Source organism: Cottoperca gobio, chromosome 15 (genome assembly GCF_900634415.1).
Source record: "Cottoperca gobio chromosome 15, fCotGob3.1, whole genome shotgun sequence".
NCBI lineage: Eukaryota > Metazoa > Chordata > Actinopteri > Perciformes > Bovichtidae > Cottoperca > Cottoperca gobio.
In genome coordinates this window covers 2,271,579-2,295,222 of record NC_041369.1, presented here as the reverse complement: position 1 = coordinate 2,295,222, position 23,644 = coordinate 2,271,579, and the positions used below count along the sequence as shown (strand labels likewise).

General features: G+C 40.4%; 1 protein-coding gene across 2 annotated transcripts in view; it reads left to right on the top strand.

Annotated features, from left to right (window-relative positions):
• The window catches only part of piezo1 (piezo type mechanosensitive ion channel component 1 (Er blood group)), an 86,159-nt gene extending 63,507 nt beyond the window's left edge, over positions 1–22,652 (top strand). For both annotated transcript variants that reach the window (XM_029449577.1, XM_029449578.1), the window contains 21 exons: positions 103–275; positions 367–470; positions 936–1,109; positions 1,253–1,511; positions 2,459–2,647; positions 5,884–6,087; positions 6,251–6,512; positions 7,694–7,832; positions 8,057–8,204; positions 9,965–10,117; positions 10,490–10,551; positions 10,710–10,868; positions 11,072–11,219; positions 11,979–12,167; positions 12,984–13,076; positions 13,806–13,978; positions 14,736–14,858; positions 14,968–15,047; positions 17,815–18,004; positions 18,959–19,100; positions 19,260–22,652. In XM_029449577.1, coding sequence (XP_029305437.1) covers positions 103–275; positions 367–470; positions 936–1,109; positions 1,253–1,511; positions 2,459–2,647; positions 5,884–6,087; positions 6,251–6,512; positions 7,694–7,832; positions 8,057–8,204; positions 9,965–10,117; positions 10,490–10,551; positions 10,710–10,868; positions 11,072–11,219; positions 11,979–12,167; positions 12,984–13,076; positions 13,806–13,978; positions 14,736–14,858; positions 14,968–15,047; positions 17,815–18,004; positions 18,959–19,100; positions 19,260–19,388 — 3,293 coding nt within the window. In that variant the 3' untranslated portion in view covers positions 19,389–22,652. The remainder of the gene's footprint in view (positions 1–102; positions 276–366; positions 471–935; positions 1,110–1,252; positions 1,512–2,458; positions 2,648–5,883; positions 6,088–6,250; positions 6,513–7,693; positions 7,833–8,056; positions 8,205–9,964; positions 10,118–10,489; positions 10,552–10,709; positions 10,869–11,071; positions 11,220–11,978; positions 12,168–12,983; positions 13,077–13,805; positions 13,979–14,735; positions 14,859–14,967; positions 15,048–17,814; positions 18,005–18,958; positions 19,101–19,259) is intronic.
• The last annotated feature ends 992 nt before the right edge of the window (positions 22,653–23,644 follow it).

The following is a 23,644-nucleotide window of genomic DNA, read 5'->3' as shown; positions in this document are numbered from 1 at the left end:
TCACACGGTAGATGAAGGCTTTTTTTTAAAGGTTTCCCTGCTAAATGTACAGTGAGTCACAGTTTCTTCTCCTCTCCCTGTCTCTCTGGCTGTGTGCTGCAGGTCATGGTGAGATGGTTCAGAGGATCTTGGATATCCTGCGCTTCTTATTGGCCATAGTTTTGGCTATGGTGGATGGACTGACTCACTGGCTCAACCTGCTTACTAAACAGTACAGAGAGACATCTACTGTTTTGTGCAATGAACGCTACTTCGTCATACACAAGATACAGCAGGTAAACACAACAGTTGAGCAAACACTGATCTTTGGAATTATACATTCAGCACACACACTCTAACTTAGGTCTGTCTCCCTCTGGTTGGCAGCATAATACAGCAGACTCCACAGATGACCAGGTATCTCAGGGCAGTGAGAGTCCCACACTGGAGACTTGTTCGGATGACACAGATGCAGACTCCACCAGATACAGGTTAGTGTGGGTTAGGGTTAGAGTGTGTGTCAACCTTCTATTTACCATCCACATATGGATGAGAGACACCACTCTCATGCTGCGCATCATGCTACGCATCATGCTGTCAATGTGGTTCCACACCCTTGCAGGAGTACATAGGTTTAGGTGGAACTTTGTTGTGCCTTTCTAGGTGATGTGAGCTTGTCCTTATTGAACATTGACACTCTTGTGCTGAATGTTTTACATGACATTTACTGAGCATGTTCATAAAAGATGAATCCTCTATGCTTTTAATGGCATTACCTTTTTCTCTAGCTATATCCTCACTACAAAATGTACACCTTGAGTGTCACTGGTAAAGCTCTAAAGAGAAAGTAATAGTGTGTTTGTCTGTTTCATATGTTGGCAGTTATTAAGATCCTCAGTTTTTCAGTTTGTATGTATTCGTAATTTCATGTGTATGTGTTTGAATCACTCTATCAGCTGCCTTGAGATGGATAGCAGGGGTGTGACAGGCAGCTCGACCCCCAGGCCAAGGCTCAACAGCACTGGGAACCTGTTGAGTCCAGAACCCCCATCCAGCAGCATGGAGCTGGTACCATCCAAACAAAACACTCACAGACACTCCAGAACAGCCAGCGAGCTGCTGGGAGACAAGTAGGTACTCAATGATCCACAGTGACGGTGGATACTGGTTTAATTTGACCACCTTTCACAGAGATCTGTGTGTCTAGCAGCAGTGATACCATAATGTTTGTGTCATACATTCATGATTATGACTTCCCCTTCTCTCTCTGCAGGCAGTTCTTCATTGAGGAGCTAGAACAGAGCAGAGAGTTCTATAACAGCCAGAGCCGTCTGCTGAAGCTGTTGTTTGCCTTGTACAACCTGCTGGCAGCCAACTCAGAGCTAGTCTGCTATTTTATCATAGTGTTAAACAACGGGGTCAGTGCCTCTGTGATATCACTGTTCCTCCCTATCCTGGTGTTCCTATGGGCTATGTTGTCTGTTCCAAGACCAACCAAGAGGTTTTGGATGACTGCTATAGTCTACACAGAGGTATGGACACTGAGAGAAACACAGACACACTCTAGAAAATGTAATTAAAATGAAGTATTTTCCATAAACTATCAGTGACACTATCACTTTGGGAGTCACCTTTAAAGATCCAGCAATCAATATTCTTTATATTAACAACCAGTCAGATGGCTCTGTGACCAACTCACAACCAACTCTGTAGCTCTAATGATATATTTATTCTCTTTTAGCTCTTTTCTTTGTTTTTACGGGGCAGTGCTTCTGAGTGAATCGTGTTCTGAAGCAACAACAGCATTGTTATGTGATAAATTCACTGGACACTACCTACTTCACACCATAAAACAGACAAACAAACGTAATGAGTATCTGGTATCTGGTGAGCTGCATTCAGCAGCTAAAGGGACAGACGTTTCTCTCAGGAGTTGGTGGAGAACAAACCAGAACTAAAAGGAGAGAGAATATTGGACTTACATTTATCAGGTGGACGCAAACACCACTCCAAATGAAAGCTAACATATCAACTTATGATTTGATATAATGTAAGATGTTGTGATTATAGCTTGTATTCCTGCACCCAAGTGGCCAAAAACACAATGTAATACAGCTTTTAACTAATAATAGCAGCAGTCAAAAGAGATTACTTTGATTTGAACAACAATCTAGGTAGGTTGCTTTTGCAATACTGGCAATAAAATAATTACAATAACAAGTTTTACTTTAATAATCAAACATTTTTTTGTTCATCATAAAGTGCATAATGTTATATAACTGTGATAAGTTAGTTACTTGGAGATCTCTCACCATTCAATTACTGAATTACAGTAATGAGTCCAAGAGATATATATATATATACAGGTCCCAAGCAGCTGATATATGTTGCTGAGTGGTGTGATGTCATGGTTACTGTTGCTTTTTCTGAGCTGTTTTCTAGTCTGACTGGGGGCACTGCCATGCTGTTCTCTGTCCAGGTGATGGTGGTGGTGAAATACCTGTTCCAGTTTGGATTCTTCCCTTGGAACAGTGCTTATGAGATGACTTTAAATGAAGACAAACCATTCTTCCCACCTTGCATCCTGGGCCTGGAGAAGACTGACAACTACATCCGATATGATCTTCTTCAGCTGCTGGCTCTGTTCTTCCACAGGTCCCTGCTCATGGTCAGTTCATATTGACAGTGATTACAGTGATGGTTAAGCCTGACAGCCAGTAAGAAAGGACATGTTCCAGTTCTGATACAGCTGATACAAACTTTTCAAAATATACCTTCTTGTACATTTAGAGTTTAATTAAAGTAACTGTCTAATTTACAGTTAGACACACAAAAACGTTCCTCTTGCTGATAAAGCCTTACAATCTGTGTGACAGAATGCACTGACTTTAGATGCAACCGATGGACTTTGAACCATTTCAGTAGACTCTTTGCTAAGCCCTACCAAGCTTTGAATTCTAGTATGGAGTTTACAATGAAAATGGTTATCTGTTTACAGATATCATAATCCGTTTCTTAATTTCTGACAGAATTGAAAAGCAGTTTGACTTTTTTTTTTTTTATCAATTTAATGACTCCATACATGATGTCTTGTAAACTCGCAGTAATAACCTCCAACGTTTTGCCTCTCTGGGTGTTTCAACCTCATGCGGGTGTGGTATGAATAATCTGCCTATATATATATAGATGTCTATATAGACCAAAGACATTGATATAACGTACAAGAATGTAAGTATGTTTTAGGTCCCTATAGGATAATAATGAATATTAAAGAGGGCTTAAAATGATAAATTAAGTGCATCCATCCATCATCTAACGCTTATCCGGGGTCGGGTCGCGGGGACAGCAGCTCCAGTAAGGAACCCCAATCTTCCCTTCTCCGGGCCACATCCTCCAGCTCCGACTGGGGATCCCGAGGTGTTCCCAGGCCAGTCAGAAGATATAATCTCTTCCAGCTGAACATGCCTGGAACACTTCCCTAGGGAGGCGCCCAGGTGGCATCCTTACTAGATGCCCGAACCACCTCAACTGGCTCCTTTCAACGTAAAGGAGCAGCGGCTCTACTCCGAGTCTCTCACGGATGGCTGAGCTTCTCACCCTATCTCTAAGGGAGACGCCAGCCACCCGTCTGAGACCCGTGATCTCATTCTTTCGGTCATGACCCAGCCTTCATGACCATAAGTGAGGGTAGGAACGAAGATCGACCGGTAGATTGAGAGCTTTGCCTTCTGGCTCAGCTCTCTTTTCGTCACAACGGTGCGGTAAAGTGACTACAGTACCGCCCCCGTTGCTCCGATTCTCCGGCCAATCTCTCGCTCCATCGTCCCCTCACTCGCGAACAAGATCCCTAGGTACTTGAACTCCTTCACTTGGGGTAAGGACTCATTCCCTACCCGGAGTAGGCAATCCACCGGTTTCCTGCTGAGAGCCATGGCCTGTTAAAGGTCACAGACCGATGATGCCATAAGGACCACATCATCTGCAAAGAGCAGCGATGAGATCCTCAGGCCACCGAACTGCAACCCCTCTCCTCCACGACTACGCCGCAATATCCTGTCCATGAAAATCACGAACAGGATTGGTGATAAAGCGCAGCCCTGGCGGAGGCCAACATTCACTAGGAACGAGTCCGACTTACTGCCGAGTATCCGGACACAACTCTCGCTTTGGGCGTACAGGGATTGGATGGCCCTCAGAAGTGATCCCCTCACCCCATACTCCCGCAGCACCTCCCACAGTATCGCCTGGAGGACCCGGTCATACGCCTTCTCCAGATTCACAAAACACATGTAGACCGGATGGGCGTACTCCCAGACCCCCTCCAGGATCCTTGCGAGAGTGAAGAGTTGGTCCGTTGTTCCACGACCAGGACGGAATCTGCATTGTTCCTCTTCAATCAGAGGTTCGACTACTGGCCGAACCCTTCTTTCCAGTACCTTGGAGGCTGAGAAGTGTGATAACCCTGTAGTTGGCACACACTCTCTGGTCCCCCTTTTTTTACACTTATGAGCATCCTTATGTTCGAACATGGTGTTTGTTATGGCCATTCCATGACTAGCACAGAAGTCCAACAACAAACGACCGTTCTGGTTTAGATCAGGGAGGCCGTTCCTCCCAGTCACGCCTCTCCAGGTATCTCCAACGTTTCCCACGCGTGCGTTGAAGTCTCCCAGCAAGACTACGGAGTCCCCTACTGGAGCCCCCTGCAGGGCTCCATTCAGGGTCTCCAAGAAGACCGAATACTCCGAACTGCGGTTTGGGGCATAGGCACAAACAACAGTAAGAGTTTTCCCCCCCATAACCCGAAGGTATAGGGAGGCAACTCTCTCGTCCACCGGAGTGAACTCCACCGGAGTGAACTCCAACGTAGCGCCGCTCAGCCGGGGACTTCCGAGTATCCCCACACCCGCCCGACGCCTCACACCTTGGGCAACTCCGGAGAAGAATAGAGTCCAACCCCTATCCAGGAGTACGGTTCCAGAGCTAAGACTGTGCGTAGATGTAAGCCCCACCAGATCCAACTGGTAGCGCTCCACCTCCCGCACTAGTTCCGGCTCCTTCCCCCACAGAGAGATGACGTTCCACGTCCCCAGAGCCAGCCTCTGCTGCCCGGATCTGGTCCGTCGAGGTCCCTGACCATCACTGCCACCCGTGTGACAGCGCACCCGACCCCAGCGGTTTTTCCCATCAGTGATGGGCCTACAGGATGGATGGATGGATGGATGGATGGGAGGCACCACGTAGCTTCTTCGGGCTGTGCCCGACCGGGCTCCGTGGCAAACCCGACCACCAGGCGCTCGCTGTCGGGCCTTCCCTCTGGGCCTGGCTCCAGACGGGGGCCCTAGGCAGGGTCTCTCCTTTCCTTTCCCTTTTTTTTTTCATGAGGTCGTTTTGAACCATTCTTAGTCTGACCCCTCGCCTGAGACCAATTTGCCTTGGGAGACCCTACCAGGAGCACTAGGCTCCAGACAACACAGCTCTCAGGTTCATAGGGACACATAAACCTCTCCACCACGATAAGGTGATGGTTCCCAGAGAGGGATAAATTAAGTGATATCATAAAGTGATATCAGTAGCTGAGATGGCTGGCAAAGGGACAACCACACAGCTCACATATGCTTTCAGCGCATACCGCTCTACTACACTGCTAAGAAACTATTGAGGCCTGAGGCTAAAGCAAACATCCATGGGGAAAAGTCTGCATTTTATTTTTGCCTTTTTAGCATCTCCTCAATCGATGATGAAGAATAACATTGTTCTTGTATTGCAGAGTAAAACTAGTTAGTCCTAGTGTTATAATTCAATATGCTTATTGTGTGTGTGTGTGTGTGTGTGTGTGTGTGTGTGTGTGTGTGTGTGTGTGTGTGTGTGTGTGTGTGTGTGTGTGTGTGTGTGTGTGTGCAGCGTTATGGCCTGTGGGACCACGAAGGCCCCCTGGAGGAGCAGAGCCCCTCACCAGAAAGTTGTAAGGATGAAGGAAAAACTAAAGAAGGAGATGAAGATGGAAGGAGGAAGGATGGGAGAGGAGAAGAGGAGGAGGAGGGCAGAGTTCGCTCAACATCTACCCTGGATAACCTGGCAATCACTGAACTGGACCAACTTGAAAAGGTTGGTGCAAATACTTGACTAGATGCCATTTGTTACATATTTTAAAGAATATGTTCTTGGCCTTTGACTAAAGCATCATGAAATTATATCAGCAGATTTATTTTTTAAATATATTAGGCTGCTCTCCTATTTTTTTTTTTATTTAAATTTTTTATCAATTTAGGATAATGTGGACTATGTTAAACCGAGTACCAGCTCGGTCGCTGCTACCACACAACCTCCTGCAGCTGAAGCAGCACCCAGTGGGTCAAAAGATGGACAGGAAACTGCTTCTGGGCTGAAGGACATGTTGAGTCTTCCCAGCATGCAGAGGAAGGATAAGATGGAGGCAGACAATGAGCAGTTGATAGAGGAAGTCCCAAAGAAAAGCAGCAGTCTCCGCTTCCGCAGGAAACCTAAACAACCCAAAAAACAGAGCAGCAAAGGTGTGTGGCTTCATTATGTGAGGACTGTGATGGTAGAGGTGTGACTCATAACATTAACACTGCCTGCACTCCATTAAGGTGAAAGGGTTTATATGTGCAGTGTTTAAGGTTTTCTCTCACAATGTTTCAGTCATCCTGCCTGTTTAAAGAGACCCTCTTAAGATAAGGCCTCTGTATGTGCCAAACTAAATGCTTGTTGGACCATCTAACAGCGACTGAAACCTTCTTTCCAATGTTGGAATTTGGAGGTCTGCGTCAGGTCATTTTTGAAAGACAATCACTGCCACTTTATGGTTGGCAGGATTCTCTCTCTCTCTCTCTCTCTCTCTCTCTCTCTCTCTCTCTCTCTTTCCTTCATTCACACAATGACTTCTGTCACTGTTTGTGTGAACAATCGTGTGAATTTGTAATATTCATCATGTCTTGCTCCTCTCCATGATGGTAGTCTTTTCGCCTGTGTGGCTATTTCAAGCACATAGGAAGAGTGTTGCCTTTAGACGTGTTCAGATGACAATTTGTACAAACTAGTTTTAATGAACCGTTAATATCTTCCCAAACCATGACAGTGAGTTCAGCTCATTTTGGAAAAGCCTTGTGTTCATATCCACAGTTTTTCTGTCACTATCCAGGAAATAACTGATTTTCTCAATGTTTGGTCTCGAGAGTAAGAAAGTGCCACGCCTCACTATGTTCAACTGTCAGTACTTTGATAACTCCTGTCTCAATAAGATTCTCTGTAGAGTTGTGTTCTTTCTTTATCTAACAGTGAGCAGCCTCCTAGTTTTCTGATCTGCTCTCCTATAGCTGTGTTGATCGTGTATCAGCAGTGTTCAGCTGTTGTTAATACACAAGCAGGATTCCTGAAGCTAAAACTGAAAGCTAACATGCATGCTGTCTTTGTTGCCTGCATGAATTTTCATAACTGATTGTATTTGTTGTTCTTATACCAATGTTAATTTTGAAAGCTTGACAGTAAATTCTGCTTTTAATTGTGGTAATTTTGACAGTTTCTGGCATCCACTCAACTGATGTTTTCTGTTTACCATGTTAATCTCTTTACTGATGTGTTGTTGGGACCACAAGACGCTAACATAGCATGTGTATCAAAGACACAATATGTTTTAGGAAAGATATTAAACTATGATTCTGATTCTCACTGGTGCTATTTCTGACTGTTCCAGTGGAGCCCACAGCTGAGACTGCAGATCCCTGCGAAGAACCAGTGAAGAAGAAGAAGAAGCAGAAAGGTCGGAGGAGAGAGGAAGCCAGTCAGAGATTGCTAGCTGCGGGAGAAAAGATAAAACATGTCTGTATCTCTGGGTAAGTAGGGTATAGACACTATGATGTCAGCATATATGCAGAAGTCACCACAGTCACCCTCTATAAACATTCATTGAAATAGTTCACATGTTAATGACTATCCCATCATTTATTAACATAGTTCAGATTAATACAAATAATTTAGTTGCAATCGTAGGAGGAATTAAAACACAGTATAATGTATTACTGAAATGCTTTTTCCAATCATTTGTCTTCCTCTGCAGTATTCAGAGTGTTTACAGGCCGGCTCAGGGATTCTTCAGTGGTATTCTCCATGCTGAGTATCGTGCTGCCACAGATGTCTATGCGCTCATGTTCCTGACTGATGTCATTGACTTCATCATCGTTGTCTTTGGTTTTTGGGCCTTTGGGGTGAGAAATGGATTGGAGGTTGGATGGAAGTTGTCATTATGCCTCCATGTCGGTGGCTATACTGCAGCCAGCCACTAGGGGACCATCGAGATCTTTTGGCTTCACTTTTGGGGAACTGTCACGTCATCCATCTTTATATACAGTCTATACAGATAAAATGATGTAGCCTAAAGTAATGGCATTGCACAGGAGCAGTTAACCTGAGGGTGTGCTGACCTAGCTTGTTCAAAAATGTAGTTATTGCTCACTAAAAACTAACTATATCATACTATAATGACAGACGTAGAAAACTGTGAAAACCCTGTCAACAACTGCGCTTAGCCATACAAGGGCATCAAAATCTACACAACAGCACGTCCACTAACGGCCACTATGGGACGTCTCTGTATGTTTTCTTTCACAAAGTGGCGCGCCTGTCCATGTTATCCTTACCATTACAGTACAGGTGCTGGAGCGGACAAAAAGGTGCACCACTGTTTAAATGACGACGTGTCTATGTGTTCTGAACTTCGACTTTCTTTCAAACCCTTCTTCAAACCTGCAGCATACACATTAATGGAGCTCTGACTTTATTGAGGCCATACAATTTTCATGGCAGCTTTTGCTCTCAGGATGCGTAGACTATAGCGCTGCCACCGTAAACGTGTCCACAAACTCAATTTGAAACCCACGAACACATCCCGAACGTGCACTGCACTAGTTACCGTAAATTCTAAAATATTGGCCGGAGCCATTATTTTTTCTAACTGCAGAGGGTACCAGGCCTTTATTTGCAGCAGGCTTACATTAGACACCTGCCTTTATTTCTAATTCACTCAGTTTGGTCATTTTTTTGTCTTGTTTTCTGATCTGCTCCCGTTTTCCCTGTTACATTTTTGTTACGGCAACATGCTGTTAATACAAACTCAATACTTTCTATATCCATTTCGAAAGCCCTGTAGCTTTTCAGTGGACAGAGTCCCTTAATTTCCTAACAAAGCTTTTATTTTGAAACATTTGCAGAACATGTTGTGGAAAATTCAGTGACTTGCATGGTTCTCATACGGTACTTCAAATGTAGCTATTTGCATTTTGTGGCACTTCTACGTTAGTACAAAATACAGTTTGGCTGAACACACATACATCCAGTGACTGAAACAGGACAATAACAATTTAGATGAGTAATCCAGAACGATAAAGTGTTGAAAATAGATAATAGAAGGAAGAAGGAAACTATAGACTGGGTAAGAAAACAGGTACATTGCATTATATTAAAATAAAGCATGCAACTTCTTCACTATCCATGAACACATTTTAGGGGTATTAAAAGATCTTCTCGAGGCGTCGACACAAACTAAACAGTGTGAGGCACTGTACAGCTTTATTTTGACACCATGTTTGGATCTGTACTCGAGAAGCAGGACCTCCATGTCATGTGATATTCTACTTCTACTGTCATTGGCTGTTTTAAAGGAATGAGATGAGTAATGTGACTTGATGAGTCACTTGATGGTTGATGGATTAATCTTATTTACTGTAAATTCCACATACATTCCTCTTACTCTTTTGCACACAGCACAGCTGCACCTGCATCAACAAAACCAGCAGGTGCATGGGAAACTCAATGTTTACTGTCACAGTGATAGTGTGGTGTTACACAATCCCTTTGATTGCAAAGTGAAAGGCATGAAGTATAATAATTCAAAGTCAATGGCAACATCTTTTGATCTTTTGACCTTTTTATAGATAAAGTCACACATGACTGTGTTTCTCTCCTTCAGAAACACAGTGCAGCAGCTGATATAGCCTCCACCCTGTCAGAGGACCAGGTTCCTGAGGCCTTCCTGGTGATGCTGCTCATCCAGTTCAGCACTATGATCATCGACAGAGCCTTGTACCTCCGCAAGGCTGTTTTAGGAAAACTCATCTTCCAGGTTGAGTTCATATATTGAGATTATTAGCATTTACCTATCTGTCTGGTTCCATATTTTCCCTTTTAAAGAAGTCAGGAGGTGGAGGACTGTGGCTTTTGTTTGTTCCCTCATTCACTATCACCATCACACTATCAGTGTATTTCCATGTTTCAGCATTCTCTGAAAATGTAGTTCCTGAACAATTTAATCTGAAACATCATGTACCTTATCACTTCCCAGATGGGGAACTAATGTTACAGGTGAAAATTAGGTGACTTTGGGGGAGGCCAAGAGTGGCCGTTTTGTTTTACAACATCTCTACTAATAATTGTTCTGCATTCTAAGCATTTGATCTTAAACCCTTACTATCCTCCTGTCATTCCTTCCTTCCAGTTGATCCTTGTGTTTGGGATCCACCTGTGGATGTTCTTCATCCTGCCTGCTGTCACTGAAAGGTGAAGTTAAAATAAATCATGTATTTGTACATGTATATGAGTGATAATTTGTAATCACCAATGGACTAAATCCCCATATGAGTTGAGTCTTCAGCATACTCCTGCAAAATACATTTGACAAGCTCTGTTCTTCCTCGTTTCTCCTTCTCTCTGTTTAGGAAGTTCAATAAGAACTTTGTGGCCCAGCTCTGGTACTTTGTCAAGTGCATTTACTTCGGCCTTTCAGCCTATCAGATCCGCTGTGGATACCCCACTCGTATCCTCGGCAACTTCCTCACCAAGAAATACAACCACCTCAACCTGTTTCTCTTCCAAGGGTACGGACACAAAGCCAGTGTGCCGTCTGCGTTGTTTAGTAGAATGAACATTTGGAACAGACTTTATATATAAATATATATGGTATGCATGTTGTGCTTGTGTGTGTGTGTGTGTGTGTGTGTGTGTGTGTGTGTGTGTGTGTGTGTGTGTGTGTGTGTGTGTGTGTGTGTGTGTGTGTGTGTGTGTGTGTGTGTGTGTGTAGGTTTCGTCTGGTGCCATTTCTGGTGGAGCTGCGAGCAGTGATGGACTGGGTTTGGACTGACACCACTTTGTCTCTTTCTGACTGGATGTGTGTGGAGGACATTTATGCCAACATCTTCATCATTAAATGCAGCCGTGAGACAGAGAAGGTATGAAGTGTATGCTTTTACCGTATGAGTACAGTAAATGCTACTACTAAACTAAAGCAGTAACTTCATGTGTAAAAACAGTTGTTCATCATTAAAAAACAATAATGAGTAGTGCAAACACACATTAGTGCTGTTCATCAGGGGTAGACTGATCGGCCACACTAGCAGCAGTCTCTGTAAATATTCTGACTCTCATTCATCATCACTTCAGTCGAAGCCTCTCTGTCCGACGACTTCAACATGTTTTTCCTGTTTCAATGTGATCGATTGGCACTTCTTTCAACTCTGACGTGAATTTGTACAATCAGCCAGAAAATAAATAGAAATGAAGAACTCATTATTCTAGCAACTTGTCATCCTAGTTTTATATTATATCACATTACAGACTATAAACTAAAGCATCGCTCTCTGCTAACAGTCTGTGATCAATATTCATTTATTACCTACATCACAGCCTTTTTTTTAGGCTTAGTGCAGGGCAATATTTCATTGATTGAAGGCTAATGTTCCTTATACTTCCACACTATTTGGCTAAATATGTGCATTAAATCATCAACATAAGAATTTTTTTATTTAAATGACTTAATTTTCTTAGCTGTGTTGTCAGAGCTATTGCTCCTGATAACACAGCTCACAGGGTCACAGAGACACAAAAACCCAGTACCAGTTTCCTCTATGCTTAGCATTATTTCATTTTAAGTTTAAAATACTGTTTAAAAAAGTTTTATTATTTTTAAAAATAATATTTTCTGCCCTCAGAAATACCCACAGCCTAAAGGACAAAAGAAGAAGAAGATGGTGAAATATGGCATGGGTGGACTTATCATCTTCTTCTTGATCTGCATCATCTGGTTTCCTCTTCTCTTCATTTCATTGGTCCGATCAGTGGTGGGTGTGGTCAACCACCCCATCGATGTCACAGTGACTGTGAAGCTGGGAGGATACGAGGTATTGGACTTTTCATATAGCAGTCTGGTTAACTGTCTCTTCAAGCAGAAAAGAGTGCAGCATATAAAGTTATGCCGACTCTAAAGCTACAGCTATGGCAGAGTAGCTGCATTTAATATTATTAACGGGCCAAATGTTTGGCCTATGGTATTGCTGCTTGCAGCTCTCTCGAGTACCGCTCATACAAAGAACTTCACAGTCGACACTGCGCTTCCTTGGGTCCTGAGCAATACACCCGCCATGACAAAGTTGCGTCACACACACAAGTTTCTGCTACTCAGGGTCAGAAACTCATATACACACAGACAGTTGCCTTAGGCCCAAAACAGCTAATAGACTTCCAAAACTGCTTTCTGGGTATTAATAAATTACTTACACAAACGGAGAAAGCGCTGATAAAATTATTTTAATGATGAAATAGTATCTGCAGTGTCCTAAATTAAAAGACAGTATACAGGGTATATTGTAGATATGGCTTCTTAATGCATTTATAATATATCTTGGTCTTGTTGAACATCACAAAGATCTAAAGTGAAATTACTTCCACTGAGAGATTTAAACTGGCATGTGATTTCCATAATGATGTAATTAGTGTTATCACCATTTTGGATTAAGAATACAGAAAGCCATGCACATCCCAGATTCCAGTATGCAAAGATGAGTTGAATTCACAGATGGAAATCAATTCAGTAGCAATGAAGCTTTACAGTCTACTCACAGTACAGCCACATGGTGGTGCAAATGTAAAACGCAAATGACACAGTATGACTATATAAAATGTGATTAATCCACTTGTTTCTCTGTGTGTATGTCTAGTCATTGTTCACCATGAGTGTGCAACAGCAGTCCATCCAGCCCTTCACAGAGGCTGAATATGACCAACTCACCCAAAAATTTGGAGACAATGCGGTGCGTACTGATTTCAGTTCGATTTTTATGTCTGTCTGTATGTACTGCTACTATCTGTTTTATTGAAGTAAATATAAACAACTATCAGATTGGTTGTAAGTGTATTTTTCCTCTTTAGAGTAGCACAGGAGCTGCAGGTCCAGGACGTTTTTTTTCACAAATATATTTAAAAGTGTACCTTTAATGATAACGTCCAACACAGGAGACTCCGGGAAAAGCAATTGATTCCCAGGGTTTTGTTATGGACATGAGTTATAAATTATTCAACTTCAATTCCAAGAATCACTTTCGTACCCATCAGTTTAAATAGCACGAAAAAGTCATTTCAATACACCACCTAACTACAGACAGTGGAATGCCAAGGAAAAGAGTAAAGGAGCTTCCTTTTGACTGCGGTACCGCAAGGAACGCTGCTTGGTCCCCTTCTCTTCTCAATATACACCACCTCCCTTTGGTCCAAATATCCACTCACATGGTTACTTTTCCCGCTGCTATGATGATATCCAACTCTGTCAGAATTGGCACAACATTATTTGTATTAGCATGTTCAGCTCTCACATATGCTCAGTTTTAACGTAATTGACAACTCAGTCTTTTCCATTGTCTGTGTGTGTGTGTGTGTGTGTGTGTGTGTGTGTGTGTGTGTGTGTGTGTGTGTGTGTCCTACTTGAGTAGCTGCCTCTCTGTATATCTATTTTCATGCATAAGTTTGTGTGTATGTGCATCTAGGTAGCCATGCAGTTCATCACGTTATACAGTTATGAGGATATTGTGACGGCCATGATCGAAGGTAGTTCAGGATCGGTATGGAGGATCAGCCCTCCCAGCAGACAGGAAGTCATTAAAGAACTGCTTGGAAGTCCAGTTGACCTAACACTGCGTCTGGCCTGGAATTTCCAGAGGTAAAACCTTTGCTCTCCGAATGACAAAATGGCATTACACTATTATACATTATGCATAATTATTACCAAACTATCTGTGTAATGTCAAATAACCCAAATTATCATGTTACAGCTGACTGTGACAAATGACAGCTGAGGCACTATAAAGCCATGTTCCCAAACTTTTGTAAACCTCGGCACTCCTTCACAGGAGTTCTTTTGTTTGATGCAGATAAAGAGAACGCAACCCACAGGTTTAGCTCCGTGACAGGCGAGTCCTTGTCCTAGTTATCATTTATACCAGGACTTTTTAGAAAGTCCCAATAAATAAACATGAACAAAAAACAATGCTGCTGCACCCACTTTGGGAACCACTACTGTAAAGCAAACTGTACGCTTTATCAGTATATTGATGATGACAAATTATAGCTGAGTCTGACAAACTGTTGTGAGTCTGAGATGTCCTAAAAGATGAAAGATACAGCTTTTTGAATTAGGTAATAACATGGTTTTACATTAATCTGTAACGCCGGCCATAAAATCGGCTGTAGCTCATACAAACCACTGTGAGTATAAGTGAAAAGACAAGCGTCTTATAAGGTAATACAAGACACGTTTTATGCAAAGCTGTTCATTCTAATGGCCTTTACTTTTGTTTTCCTCTCTGTAACGCAGTTTATCTGCTATATCAGTAATATTAGTGGGTAGATGTTTTCTTATCTCTAAAGGCTGATTGTATTCATAACTCTTTCTCTTTGAATGTTTCTGTCTCTGACAGGGACCTAGGTAAAGGAGGGACAGTGGAACACACATCTGACAAACACTCTATAGACCTGGAACCTGGGAACCCAGTCAGAGCAGATCTGGCTTCACTACTGGTTGGAAATCGCACTGAGCCTGTGTAGGTTTACTCTCTGGAAGGATGTTCATGTGAATACAAGTGTTTTGTGTTTTAGTTATTAAATACAGTATAGTTGTATTTTACAGATGATGTCTTGTCTCTTTCCCAGGCATGTTCCTAATATGTTCCCTAACTACATCCGTGCCCCCAATGGAGCTGAGGCCAAACCAGTTGCTCAACTATATAAAGGTCAGAGTTTATTGAACAATTGTTGAAATGTATGATATATGAGATTATTTTTCATAACATAAAAAATAATACAGGCAAAATTATTTATATCAGGAAATTTCAATCAGGTTGCCCAAAAAACAAATGAGTTAACAGCTGCTTTCTGTAGCACAGTACAGCACAGTACAGTACATTACAGTATAATGCAGTGCATTACAGTACAGTATAATCCAGTACAGTGTAGTACAGTACTTTACAGTATAATGCAGTACAGTACAGTGTAGTACAGTACATTACAGTATAATGCAGTACAGTGTAGTACAGTACATTACAGTATAATCCAGTACAGTGTAGTACAGTACATTACAGTATAATGCAGTGCATTACAGTACAGTATAATCCAGTACAGTGTAGTACAGTACTTTACAGTATAATGCAGTACAGTACAGTGTAGTACAGTACATTACAGTATAATGCAGTACAGTGTAGTACAGTACATTACAGTATAATACAGTACAGTGTAGTACAGTACATTACAGTATAATGCAGTACAGTACAGTGTAGTACAGTATATTACAGTACTTTACAGTATAGTACGTTACAGTACAGTATAGTGCAGTACATTACAGTGCAGTATAGTACAGTAGATTACAGTATAATGCAGTACAGTATAGTGCAGTACATTACAGTACAGTATAGGCAAATATAATACAGTGCATTACAGTACATTACATTACAATGTAATGCAGTACAGTATAGTGCAGTACATTATAGTACAGTATAGTGCAGTACATTACAGTACAGTATAATGCAGTACATTACAGTACAGTATAGTATATTATGTTACAGTACAGTATACTGCAGTACATTATAGTACAGTATAGTGCAGTACATTACAGTACAGTATAGTATATTACGTTACAGTACAGTATAATGCAGTATATTACAGTACAGTATAGTGCAGTACATTACAGTACAGTATAGTGCAGTACATTATAGTACAATATAATGCAGTACATTACAGTACAGTATAGTATATTACATTACAGTACAGTATAGTGCAGTACATTATAGTACAATATAATGCAGTACATTACAGTACAGTATAGTATATTACATTACAGTACAGTATAATGCAGTACATTACAGTACAGTATAGTGCAGTACATTATAGTACAGTATAGTGCAGTACATTACAGTACAGTATAATGCAGTACATTACAGTACAGTATAGTGCAGTACATTATAGTACAATATAATGCAGTACATTACAGTACAGTATAGTATATTACGTTACAGTACAGTATAATGCAGTACATTACAGTACAGTATAGTGCAGTACATTACAGTACAGTATAGTGCAGTACATTACAGTACAGTATAGTATATTACGTTACAGTACAGTATAATGCAGTACATTACAGTACAGTATAGTGCAGTACATTACAGTACAGTATAGTATATTACGTTACAGTACAGTATAATGCAGTACATTACAGTACAGTATAGTGCAGTACATTACAGTACAGTATAGTATATTACGTTACAGTACAGTATAATGCAGTACATTACAGTACAGTATAGTATATTACGTTACAGTACAGTATAATGCAGTACATTACAGTACAGTATAGTGCAGTACATTACAGTACAGTATAGTGCAGTACATTACAGTACAGTATAGTATATTACGTTACAGTACAGTATAATGCAGTACATTACAGTACAGTATAGTATATTACGTTACAGTACAGTATAATGCAGGACATTACAGTACAGTATAGTGCAGTACATTACAGTACAGTATAGTGCAGTACATTACAGTATAGTACAGCACATTATAGTATAGTACAGTATAGTATAATGCAGTACTTTACAGTACAGTATAGTATATTACGTTACAGTACAGTATAATGCAGTACATTACAGTACAGTATAGTATATTACGTTACAGTACAGTATAATGCAGTACATTACAGTACAGTATAGTATATTACGTTACAGTACAGTATAATGCAGTACATTACAGTACAGTATAGTGCAGTACATTACAGTACAGTATAGTATATTACGTTACAGTACAGTATAATGCAGTACATCACAGTACAGTATAGTGCAGTACATTACAGTATAGTACAGCACATTATAGTATAGTACAGTATAGTATAATGCAGTACTTTACAGTACAGTACTTTACAGTACAGTGGAGTACATTACAGTACAGTATAGTGCAGTTATGTACAGTACAGTGCAGTTAAGTACATTTAAGTATAGTACAGTGCAGTTAAGTACAGTACAGTGCAGTTAAGTACATTTAAGTACAGTACAGTGCAGTTAAGTACATTTAAGTATAGTACAGTGCAGTTAAGTACATTTAAGTATAGTACAGTGCAGTTAAGTACAGTATAGTTAAGTACAGTACAGTGCAGTTAAATACAGTTAAGTACAGTTCCGTTAAGTACAGTACAGTGCAGTTAAGTACATTTAAGTATAGTACAGTGAAGTTAAGTACAGTTTAGTACAGTTAAGTATAATACAGTGCAGTTAAGTACAGTATAGTTAAGTACAGTACAGTTAGGTACAGTACAGTATATTTAAGTACAGTGCCATTAAGTACAGTGCATTGCCTGTGTGGGTGTTTGCAGAAGTATAAACACTAGATGGCAGCATAGCGACCAACAGCCTAATTACTATTTTAGCAACAGTCTTAGACTGGATACTAGCATTTACATTTGTTATTCACACCTCAAATTATCTGTTTTAACACAGCTGATTGGTTGTCTTGTAGGTAATGAAGATGCTTTCCTGAATATAACCTTGTCCCTGATGAGTGACAGGTCACTGAATGGCAGTGGGAACCAAGAGTGGTGGGACATTGCCATTGCAAACTGTGCCCCCTCCTCATGTGGAGTTCTACCTATGGTTATATTCAATGACAAAGTCAGTCCACCAAGTCTGGGTTTCCTGGCTGGATATGGGTAAGGAACAAACACTCATATACAACAACATATACAGCACATGGGTTGGATTTAAACTTTAATTGGATTTTAAACATAACAATTATGTTTTATTAGGTTATATCCTATCATATCCTGGAAAGATCACATAGAATCTGTCTGCAAAAGGACAAAACAAAGAATTCATTTTCTCCAAAGCTGTAGGTCTTTTGGAGTGATTACATATCTTATTTTGTTCTTTGCCTCTGTGATTATGAGAGTTCTACTTGCAATACTACATGGTATTGGTAGTGTCTGCTTCACGATTGCTAATGATTGTAGGTCAAACTCTTAAGATACTCTATGAATCAGCCTACCTTCATAACATACAATATTGTCTCTTACCCAAACCATGTCCTGAACAGCGAATATGAATTGTTAGGGTTCCACAATTTAATAGGGTTAGACTGAAGCACTATTTTGTGCACCAGTCAATCTTTAAATTAAATAATGAGCTAAATCTCAGATCAAGTAGGTTGAAGGTTCTTGAATATATTGTCTTCGGAGAATGTCATGTTATGTTAAATATATGTATCCGTTTCTTGTATTGAATGTTTCTTGATAATATGTAAATGAGAGCGATTCCTGTACTCATGCAGTTAAAAATGACAGGAGAGGTGGTGAAGTGAAAACAAATAGTTGTAATGTTCTGGTAGTCTTCCGGCTAACACAGCTGACATATAGCTCACACAAAAGCGCACACACACGAACGTCTCTGCGACAGCTCTGTGGTTCCTTCTCAGTGGTCTCGACCCAGCCTGGTTCTGTCCTACTACAAGAGACACAACCAGATTACCATCCATGCTTATATCGGGTGACTGATTACCTGATTCTGTCTGATCCCTGGCTGAGACACTTGCTCCGCTCCGCCAGCATCCGCACCACAACCACTCCCCACCTCCAGTAAAAAAAATGTTTTCTTTTCTCTCCCTCCAGGATCATGGGTCTGTATCTGTCTGTGGTGTTAGTCATTGGGAAGTTTGTTCGTAGCTTCTTCAGTGAGATCTCCCACTCCATCATGTTTGAGGAGCTGCCCTGTGTGGATCGCATCCTGAAGCTCTGCACAGACATCTTCCTGGTTAGTGTGCAGTGTGTGCATATTAACATACACTTTCTGTACACACATTTACTCTGCTTATGAACACACATTTCAGATTGTTGGAACTTGTTGTTGGAAGTGTGCTGGAAAATCATTTCTTTGTAATCATCTTCCACAAACTGTTTCTGTGTGATTCAGGTGCGTGAGACAGGAGAGCTGGAGCTAGAAAAGGAACTTTACTCCAAACTGATCTTCCTCTATCGATCTCCAGAGACGATGATCAAATGGACCAGGGACATGTACAGTCGAGAACAAGACAGACACTGACTGACTGATTATGTTTGGTTGTAATAGAACATAGTGATATCTGAAGCGCGCTACAAAGATGTCCAGGAGACAGCACAAGGACGGCTTCTTGAGAACACTCCTTACCAGAGTGGACACTGCCTTACAGCCAAGGAGACAAATGAAAGGAGATGTACACTCATAGACACACTGAATGAAACAAATCCTTTTGCTGGACGATTGTTGCTGTTGCATCTTTTCAGCTGCCTGAGCACTTTTATCAAACTACCTTACACTACAGACTATTAAGAGTGCAGTTGCAATCTCACAGTGTGTGGGATGGATAGCAGCTGGATGTTTGTCCTGCAGGATTTGGACATAACCGCCCTAGAATTCAAAATAAGCAATCAAATTGAGCTATGTTAATAGTCAGAGTTCAAAGGTCTGAGAGACACTTCACTCCCGTCCTCGGTGCATTTGAGCCAAGCAGGTGGAGTGACTGTGTGGCTGAAACACCCTCCAAGTGTTGCGCCATCTGAAGTTACTGTATGAGTATGCTGATTGATTTGACAACATACCATGCTGTCAATCAAACGCGCAAAGGTTTGTTTAAATCATTAATTCTTGTAAATGCAACATGTGTGTGCAGCAGCCATGTTTGTTTGACTTTACATCATGAACTGAGATTTTACCAAAAAGGTCTGCTTTAAAGGCCTTTTTAGGTTGTAAGAAGTCGCCAAATTCTGAGTTTGGACTATTTAAAAGCAGCTCTTTCTGTTCCCGGCCACCACAGGCAAAATAATGAAGCATATGTGGCATGAACACTAAACTTCTAAGTTAAAAAACGTCTGTCACTATTGTGTTGGCTCACAGACCTCGTGATCTTAAAAACTCTGAAAGAAATCAGACTCATTGTCAGACAGTGGCCCTGAGAGCTCTGTAATGCGCTGACAAGACATAACATTAGCTGCATAAAGAGAAAACACAACCACACGACAACGTAAAATGTTTCCAGGGGACACTAAAAAGTGATGCACACGGCTGGGACACGCTTGTCTCCATGGTTAAGAAGTTATTGGACTCAGGTAAGAAAGTTAGCTAAAATGTAGTTAGGTTGTTTTGGTTTATTTTAACATTGTGATCAAATGATTCAGAGATCATTGCAGATGTCTGCTGTTAACCCAGCGTGAGGCTTTTGCTTATTGTTATCCTGCCATTTCAAATAATCTGATGAAATACGCGCAATTAATTGTGAAACAGGATAACGCTTTGTTAGCTGGCTATAGTTACTTTCACTAAGTGACCTTCAAGGACGAAAATAAATTTGAAATGGTTTAATTAATGCTGTAAATTTTCTTATTGTACACATTACATTTTTGAGTTATTAGAATGACTTATATTACTAATTTATGTTATATACTGTGGTAAGACTATATATTCGGACTTGCAGAATTAAGTTATATTATTATATATAAAAATGATTCCATAATCTTCTATAGCACTTTAACTACTATTTAATTTATATATTTACATGTGTAACAGTTTAATTGTTATATCCTGTTCCTCTATCCAAAGAGTTAGTTAGTTCCTTCCCTGTCGTAGTTTTGTGGGACAGGTGTGAGTGTTGAGTGGAGAGTCTGCTGAGAACCCAGAGAGAGTGAAGTTCACTGTCTGACCATATTGGTGTTGATTAAAGAAGATTATTCAAAGGAAAAGTAATTAAAAGACAAAGAAATAAAGAATTTGTAACGACAAGAAGGGCAGCAGTTACTTAATTGTTAACTGTTGAAAAAATGAAACAAAGTGATAGCTTTCACTTTATTTGTCTAGTCAGCAAAACCTGCCAGTTGTGTAACTTTCTTATCCCCTATTATTATTATTATAGGTTCTGAAAGACAGTCTGGTGAAGATGTTTTTATGTTATTCTTTCTTAATGTGCAGTATGTTACGCTCTCAGGGCCACTGTATTGTCACACAGGAATGTGGCTGGCTGTTTTAGCTGTTCCAGACAGCACACTGCCGTTTCCTTTTCTACCTGAAAGTACACGTTGTATTTGTTTATTTACACTCTGATTTAGACATTATAAATACAATATGTTGCTACTGTATAGGAATCTTGTTTTATACACAACAAATGTATGGAGATACAAATCAACCAGCCATGTTTGAACAACCAAAGTACTTACTGGATTTTTCACTGATGGGTCATTACCCTCCAAGTGTAAGTTATATTTATCTGAACAGCAAAACAACACTCAAAAAATTCATAGGTGCAACCTTCTGCAAACTTTGAGATGTTTGTTGCTGCAACTTTTCAGAGAAAATGCATCAGAAGACAAAGAATCATGTAAATAAATCTAAGTGGCTGATACCAGCTAATGACTGTGAAAAGGTCCACTGTGACAGCTTTCCCCACTCACTCAGCTGGAGAGAAACAAGCTAATAAAGCACGTCTGTCTGTTGAAATGGTCGTTTATCAATCAAAATGTCCACAGGAAGATGCAATGACAAGGAGTTCTACAAGATTCCAAATTCTTAATTGAACATTTCCACCAACCACTGTGTGTTTTCCTGGTGGAAGAAGGCTCAGGACAAACTTTCCTCCAAACAACTTCTAGAAAATCTGACAATTTGGTCAAGACTGGGAAAGATATGGACTTGTGAGCTGGTCAGGTTGTGTACTCTACTCACAGCCAGAGGACATCACTATGATGTTATCTGGCTGTGACTAGAGTACACAACATCACTATGATGTCATCAGGTTTATTTTATCACTCCAGAGCCACAGAAGCCATCACACAACTTCAGCATTAAAGTTGAGCTACTGCCGCCTTAAAGGCAGAAATGGAAATGTTCATGTTCTCAGCTGGGATTATATCTAGTTATTGGAGTAGTTATCTGACTAACATCAAACTTTTTTTATAATCTCATCATTCTGTTAGTAATGATTGGCTGTGAGATGTTTGGATTGATTCTTTGTCAGGAAATGGAGCACAGATCATCATAGTGCTGGCATTAAAGCTCTACAGTATTTCCTGAATGTAATGACCAGTTTACCTTTTTAACTCCAGTTTCCTGTAATATGAAGCTCACGCAGTCAGAAACATAATTTAGGAACAGATCACATTAACCATGAACATGAGACAATGTACAAAAACAAGGGTTTTAAATTGAGTGAGAAAGGTATAATCCTAAAGAGCACTGCTCGGGTTGCTGCATTCATCTTGTGATTATTGCGCCACATGGCCTGGTATGAGATGATAATAAAACATAAAATGAATTCTGTTATTATGGGATTCAACCAAATATCTATTGTTTGTCTGATTCAATGAATGCCTTGATTTATGAAACTGAGTTAATTCTTCAAACTGAAATCTTTATGCGATGCTCCTCACGTTAAAAGATCAAAGATCTTACATGTGAGAATAGGCCTTTTTCACAAAAGATATTTTGACATTTAACAAAATAAAAGGCACAGATGTAAATAACAAAATGAATGATCTCAGAATTCCATTTAGCTGCTCTGGTTCTAAGGTCCGGGTGTATGCTGGCTCACTGTCACGGCTTACTGGGACACTTGAATAGAACAGAGCTGTCGTTATTGTAACACCTCTGCTTCTCTTCTCTTCATTCACTACTACAGGTGTAGAGTTGCACAATGCTATCTGATGTAAATATGAGACATTGCATTGTGGGAGAAAGCAGTGTACCATTGACACCACTTTTTACATTTTGGGATTTTTGAGGCAGAATTAGAAGGATGTGGTTGCTGAATTGAGACACAGTTTATATGGATGGATAACTTCAGGTTCACATTCAGAATACAGACATTGAAATAAAATGCACAGTAAATAAAATGCACTACGCACAGTAAATAGGAGTGATTATGGAAGCAGCCCCGGACACATGTCTCTTCTGGGAATGTATATCCCACTTTCTCTATAGATTTCGGAGATATCCAGTTAGTGCTCCTTTTATGTAAAATGCTAAGTGGCTACATTTCTCCGTGAAGATACAGTATGCAAATGAGCAAATGTTGGTACAATGTCTTCGTGGATTAGATTTTGATGTGCAGGATCAGGATGTTCACAATATTTACTCACCTTCATTATAATCTTCTCGATAATGCAGTCCTAATTCATTTTTGATTTGATTAATTCTTGTACACACATTTTACAAGAATGATCATTGTCAAAGTAAGAAAAACACATCTCTCATTTCATCACTTCCAAAATGTTATAGGTCTAAGTATAATCCCTTTTTTTGCTTTTTAGGGTTAAGTTTACTCTGAAGTGCAA